The following is a 6,817-nucleotide window of genomic DNA, read 5'->3' on the forward strand; positions in this document are numbered from 1 at the left end:
AGCCAGGAGTAGGTAAGCCTTGGGCACAGCTGGGTGTTGCCCAGCAAACAAACATAACAACAAACAGAAGAAAAAAGAAAGTGAAAAATTCATTTCTCCCCTTCCCCCCTCAATAAAAGCAGGCAATTTGCAAGTCACTCTCTTTATTCTATGGGCATTTTGGGGGGTAGGATCCTGGGCAACAGTGCTCCCAGGGAGAGGGAAATGGGGGCACTAGTTGGAGGGGTGGAAGGTGCCTCGTGGGTTCCATTGCATGTCACGGATGCGGCGCACTGACTGCACCTGGGGATGAGGGGCCCCAAAGTCAGTGCTGTCCTTGTAGTCCCCCTTCTCCAACAGGAACTGCTGCCCTCGGTAGCCAGGGTACTGGTAACCGACCCACCTGCAGGACCAGAGATGGAGGGTGGGGAGACACAGGAGAAATGGCTAGAAACAGGGGGCTGGCCATGCCACACTTCCAGGATGATAAGCCAGAGCCCTATCCCCTTACCACCTCTGCTCAGGACCTCAAAAAAAGGGGCTAGGCCCGAGAGGGGGTGATCATTATTTGATCACTCAAATTAACACTAAAATTGGCTTTTGTCCTCTCCTATCCCAACCCTCATTCTAGCTGCAAGACATCTCAGAGGCTCAGGAGCCCTGGGCCAATCCTGCATCCCCCTCACCTGTGTTTTCCCACCTTTCTACACCACATCACACCACACCTGTCTACACACCTGTCTTCACACCTGTTCCCACACCTGTTCTCACACCTATTCTCACACATGACCATGCTAGAAACAAGATTCAGCCCTGTTTTCCTAACCACACCCCACCGGCGGGTAGTGGTGGACACATGTGGCTATCAGGGTCTCTCAGTCTTTGGAGCCCAAGATGAAGTCTGTTTTCTCTGCTCCATACACCACCCAGTTTTGGCCTACGAGAACCAGACCAGCCAGCCCTGGGGGACACCTCTGTGCTGCCCCCCATTTCTGAGCTCCAGCCAATCTGGATCTGTAGAGTCCTCAGACTCCCCTTCTAGCACACATGCCAGGGACTTCAGCTCCTTCCTTCCTCAGTTAGGATCTAGCCTGGGCAGCTCTAGTCAAACCCATGAAAGTAGGAGAACGGGCATGAAGAAACTCAGGGGCCTGTGGATGCACAACCTTGCATGTGCTTTGCAGTTTGAGAAATGACCCTCCCCAAGGCCAGAATAACTGGCTGATAATAGTTGATAATCTGGCTCTCTGGGGAGTGCAAAGTTAGGTGTGACAGTTGCCAGCATCTATCATGGGTCTTCACATTGCTTAGGGGTTCCGGGACCAAACATACTGATGCGTCCAGCTCACGTACATTAGAGTGTTGTATTGGCCTCACAGGATGGTTGTCGGTCACATGCAAAGCAAGCACTTTCCCCACTGTCCTATTGCTCTCGTCAGGCTCCAGATTTTGCAAAAAGAAATTCCCCAGAGTGGATGGCCACAGGAAGGGAATATGCTAAAGGCAGCTAACTGATTCTGGGAACCGAGGTCTTCCTGTGTTAGCAAAGTGTTCAAGTCAGCGTGGGTCAAAGGCAGCATGATCCTCCCTGCCCTCAGCCTCGTCTGGGTGGTTGCACCCATCCCCATTCCTCCTTGGCAACCCTGGTCTGTGCAGCTGAGCTGAAGGTCAAGCTCTCTCACCTCCAAACTGCTGGGATGGGATGGATCTGAGAGTGGAAAGACATTTGCCTGGCACCCAGGTTTGATTCCGTGGGTCTCATGTTTCACACTGCCAAGTGTGGCCACCAAACCCAAAACAAATGAACAATAAACAGCTGGGACTGTTGCCCCTTAGACAACTTTGAGTGTAAATTTTGACTCCCTCCAGGGGACTAAACCCTTGCCTGGGAGGTGATCCTCACTCCCACCCAAGCCCAGAGGGATGCAAGGATCTGGAAGGCCTCTGGGCACAGGTGCAGAACTCAGGGCTCAGTGCTCAGCGTGCTGGTCTGGTCTGTACTCACGTCCCACTGAGCACCCGCACCGATGACACCTTCTCTTGGAAGCCGTGGGCGTGGAGACTGGGCACGTCGTCACCCAGCACCTCCATCTTCTTCCCCGTGAAGTTGGGGTTCTCATAGAGAATGATCTTGTGCTCTTGGCTATCCTGCTGACACAGGAGGAGGAGGAGGTGGGTGAGGGCAGAGGGTGAAGGGTAGGGTTGGTTGGTTCCTTAGCTCCTGCATCCAAATCCTCCCTCTAATGCTTAGCACCTGTTGGATTCTTTTCCTTTGGGGGGACAACACCCAGCAGTGCCTAGTGTTCACTCCTGTTGCTGTGCTCAGGGATCATTCCTGGTGGGGTTCAGGGGAACATGTGTGTTGCTGGAGTTGAACCCAGGTCAGTCTCTTGCCAGGTAAGCAAGCAGCCTGCCTTCTGGACTAACATTCTGACCCAAACACATGCTAGATATTTCCAAGGACCAAAATCAATGCTTTGAGGGGTGGATTTCATTCTGAGATGTCATCTCGCTTCTCATGACCTCAGTTCCCCTCCCCCCTTTTTGGCCACACCCATCAGCGCTCAGGGGTTACTCCTTGCTCAGCGCTCAGAAATCACTCCTGGCAGGCTCTGGGGACCATATGGGATGCCGGGGATTGAACCAGGTCCCATCCCAGGTCAGCCATGTGCAAGGCAAACACCCTACCGCTGTGCTATCACTCCAGCCTCTCTCTCCCTATTTAAAAATAAACAGTAGGGGGACAGTATATACAACAAAAATAGTAAAAAATACTAGGACAACAGGTGGCCTTACACATGTTTGACCCAAGTTTGATTTCTGGCATCCCATATGGTCCCCAGAGCACTACTAGGAGTGGTTCCTAAACACAGAGCCAGGAGTAAGTTTTGAGCACTGGGGGTGGCCCCAAAATAAAAATAATAACAGTTACAAAGTGAGTAGCAGCCATGATCGACACATGTACACATATATGTGAGTGCTTCTGATCAGTGCTTACAGGATTTTGACTTTCCTTCATCTCCCAACTTTTACCATCCTGTTCTTGAGCCAGTTTTCTGAGTCATCTTCTCCCCATCTCCCTGAATACTGTAAGAATTTTGACATAAGGGGCCGGGCGGTGGCGCTGGAGGTAAGGTGCCTGCCTTGCTGCGCTAGCCTAGGACGGACCGTGGTTCAATCCCCCGGCATCCCATATGGTCCCCCAAGAAGCCAGGAGCAACTTCTGAGTGCATAGCCAGGAGTAACCCCTGAGCGTCACAGGGTGTGGCCCAAAAACCAAAAAAAAAAAAAAAAAAAGAATTTTGACATAAGAGAAAACAGACTCGGAGAGGCAAAGACACGTGTCCTAGGACATACAGCTGTAAATGTCAGAGGCAGCAGAGGAACTTAATGCTCAGCTCAGGGTTCTCTAATCTACTGGGCTTAGGGGACAGCTAGTTGGACCTGGAAGATTTGAGGGGATGAACTGAGTATTGTTGGTTCTGATTCACTAGAGATTAACTGCCTATTATTGGTTCTAGACTCAAGATGAGAGGTACTGAAAAGCTGTGAACAGGGCTCAGAGGCCAGAACTGTCTTCTTCCTTTCTCTCTCCATCACCCCTTCCTTTTTCATCCCCCCTATCTACCTCTTTCACTGACCTCCCTTTTCCCCCTTTATCTCTTCCCCACCTCTCCCTTTTTCCCTTCTCCCATGCCTAGCATTGAACTAGGTCCTCACACATGATAAGCAAGGGCCCTAAGCGAGACTGTCTCTAACTCATTCTCAGAGATTCTCTGTGTTGACCTCAGCTGAGGCCCTTTGAGCTTTAGCTTTAGCTCAAGGCAGGAAACTCATCCACTCTGATAACCAAGTCCATAACACCCCCTGCCTGGAGCCTTTCACAGTTTTGTGACTGCCCCCCCACCCAAGAGGGTTGCTCTCAAATTGAGTATGTCCCAGGTAGCAATAGCCCCATTTTACAGAGAGGGAAACAGAGACTCAGGGAAGCAGATGACTCAGGAAGGCCCTGCCAACGGAAGGGACACAACAGAGTCAGGGTAGTTTTCCCGCTAGACCTGGTGGGGCAGGGAGGGACTCACCATTTTGACAGGCCTCAGGGAGCTGAGGGAGTCGGTCCTCCGGCTGCTGGTCCAGGCGTCCCAGCGTGGGAACTCGCCCTTCTCCAGCACGAAGTGCTCCCCCTTGTAGTTGGTTTGTTCATAGCCTACCCAGCTGCAGTGGAGAAGGAGGGAAGTAGGGAGAGAGGGAGGGAGAGCACGGTGGGCAGAGAGAGGGGAGGGAGGGCGTGTGGACAGGGCAGGGGGACAGGTTCAGTGCAGCCTCCTTGGGGGGGCTGAGCTACTAGCTGCCCCCATTCACCCTTGCCTTGTTCATCCACATACTGAGAGTACAGACTCACAAACTCACTCACACTTCACACACACATATGTACACAACTGAACAGATTCATACACATTCATATGCACTCCTAGACTCACTCACTTCCCTTTCTCACTCTTTCCCCACACACATACAGAGAGTCCAGGAATGAGGACCCCCCCCCCCCCAACTCACGGGCCGGCCTGCACCAGGATGGATCCCGCCTTCTCCAGGCCTGTCTCCTTCAGGCTGGGGCAGGGCCCGCTGAACTCCTGCGAGCGGCCCTGGAAATTCTCCTGTTCAAAGATGATGATCTGCAAAGGGGAGCAGGGGCCCCATCATGGTGGGGCAAGTGCAGGGAGTACTCAGAGTGGCTCAGAAGAGGCTGGCAGGATCCACCCACAGCCCAGCCCTGTGGTGAACCAGCTAGAGCCCATGTTTCGCCTCCACAAGCCTCAGTTTCCCCTTTTGTAAAGTGGAAACTAAAGACAGAACCCAGCTCCTCGGGATGTGAGGCCTGAGAGCAAGGGGTTCGGTGAATTTCACAGTGTTTGCTCTGCTGTGGGGGTCACAGCACCTATGGAGGCTCTGGCTGCAGGTCCCGAGCCAGATCCAGAGTCAGATCCCAAAGAAGTAGGAAGCAGGCCCTGGAATGGGCATTCACGGCCCAGCCTGGCCAATGCTGTCTCCCGAGATCAGGACTTTGCCATCTCTGTGCCACCAGGATCTTGATAAACAAGGCTCTATGGCAGGCAGCGTGTACCCAGAATCTAGCAGAACCTTGTCCCCTGAGAACCCCTTATCCGCCGGTTCCTGCTTCGAAGCTCTCCAAGTCACAGGTCTACTTCTTGGTTTAATTGTTTGTTCTTGCAAACAAGCCCTCTAGAGGCAGGACCAAGGGGTCCCCTGCATCAGTTTCAGCATCCCTTGCCGGGGAGTCCCTCATAAGAGACTCAAGGGCCCATCCAGGCTGGGTCCAAGCCCAGGGCCTCCTGCAGCGGTGGCGAGTCAAGATTGGCAGCAGATTGCAGGTGCCCAGTGCTGCTGCCAGACAGTTAAGTCTGGAGGGAGATGACGTGGTGAGGACATTTGGATCAGCCTGGAAATTGGGGCTTCCTCACCCTGACCTTCACCTGTTGGCCCTTCCTTTCATTCTCCTCCCGCTCCAAATGGAAAAAAGTGAGGCTCAGAGAGGACACGCATAGGTCACGTGGCCAGAGAGAAGTCGGGAGTGACCTTCACCTCCCATCCACAAGGCCCTCCTGGAGCCCACCCAAGACTCGGGGAGCACCAAGGCCCCTGGGTTTGTGGAGAAGGCGTAGGCAGGGAACTCAAGTCTCCAAGACCAGAAGCTATCACCAAGATTCCAGACCTGCAGGCTGTGGGCAGGAGCCTGCTAGGGGGCTGTGGGGAAACTGAAGCCTAGGTTCCTATAGGGGCACCCCAGGATGGGGAGAGACCAACCCCAGAGCACAGGGAGAGGACCCACCTTGGGGCTGAAAGGGTGCCCCTTGCCTGCAGGGTTCTGGTGGTCGGAGGCCATGGTTGAAGGCTCTGGAAGAAAACACGAGGCAGCAGTGAGGTTGGGGTGCTGGGTCTTCTCTTTGGGTATCTACTGCTTTTCATTTTCGGGGTGTCTTAGAGCTGGGAGCTCAGCAAGGAGGGGCCTATACTTTCTCCTTTGCTTCATTTCTTTGTGTCCAGCTTAGCTCCACGGGGCAAGGAGGCTCATGAAAAGGTGGGGACATGACACAGTTTAAGGGGAGGGGTCCATGGGGATCTCTCCCTGTCAGATCCAGATAGCCCGGGGCCTGAGGGATGTGGGCCTGTAGGCTTTACACACAGTCTCCTGGTGGAAGAAAAACTGGAGCAAAGACAGCAGTGCTTACTGGCCTGTGGGGATCTGGGATCAGCCCTCTCCAAGTCCCCTGTTCCCGTGCACCACTCACTGCTTCCCTGGGGCATCCCAACTACCAGGAATGTGCTGCCATCCAGGTTGCATCCTTCCTATGCCAGTCTCCACTTGTGCCATCTGCCCTGGGAATCACAGTACCATAAGTCAGGCTGGGAGATGGATGGACCAGGAGTGGGGATGGCAGCTAGGGAGTCTTTGAGAAGTCAGAAAAGTCTAGAAAAAGATCCAGCTCTTCTCCCTTCCCAGCCATGGGTGAGGGACTTGCCTCCTCCCCCAGAGAAGACAGTTAGCACCCACTCAGGAGGCTCGGCTGGACGTGGCCCCCAGAAGGCAGAGGTTGGGAAGTGACTTGAAAAGCTGATCCACTCTTTTCTCTCAAGAAAGCAGCCTCATGGGTGCCTTAGGAGCTAGGGTGTGGGTCCCCCTTCCTGGGTTGAGGGAGGCTAAGCCAGTGGCTACTTGTTCAGGAGCTGGCTCTGACACTAACCAGCATCCTCTCTCTGCCTCAGTTTCCTGTTCTGTCAGCTGGCACCAGCACGAGCCCAAGGGATGTGTATAGGC

General features: G+C 53.7%; 1 protein-coding gene across 1 annotated transcript; it reads right to left on the reverse strand.

Moving 5' to 3' along the window:
- Nucleotides 1-213: 213 nt before the first annotated feature.
- Nucleotides 214-5,971, reverse strand: LOC126030697 (beta-crystallin B2-like). Its single transcript, XM_049788908.1, has 5 exons — nt 5,831-5,971; nt 4,537-4,655; nt 4,062-4,194; nt 1,985-2,127; nt 214-382 (listed from the first exon to the last, which is right to left on the reverse strand). Exons 1-5 carry the CDS (start codon nt 5,882-5,884, stop codon nt 214-216), a joined length of 618 nt encoding a protein of 205 aa, XP_049644865.1. The 5' UTR covers nt 5,885-5,971.
- Nucleotides 5,972-6,817: the final 846 nt, after the last annotated feature.

The sequence above is a fragment of the Suncus etruscus genome, chromosome 15 (genome assembly GCF_024139225.1).
Source record: "Suncus etruscus isolate mSunEtr1 chromosome 15, mSunEtr1.pri.cur, whole genome shotgun sequence".
NCBI lineage: Eukaryota > Metazoa > Chordata > Mammalia > Eulipotyphla > Soricidae > Suncus > Suncus etruscus.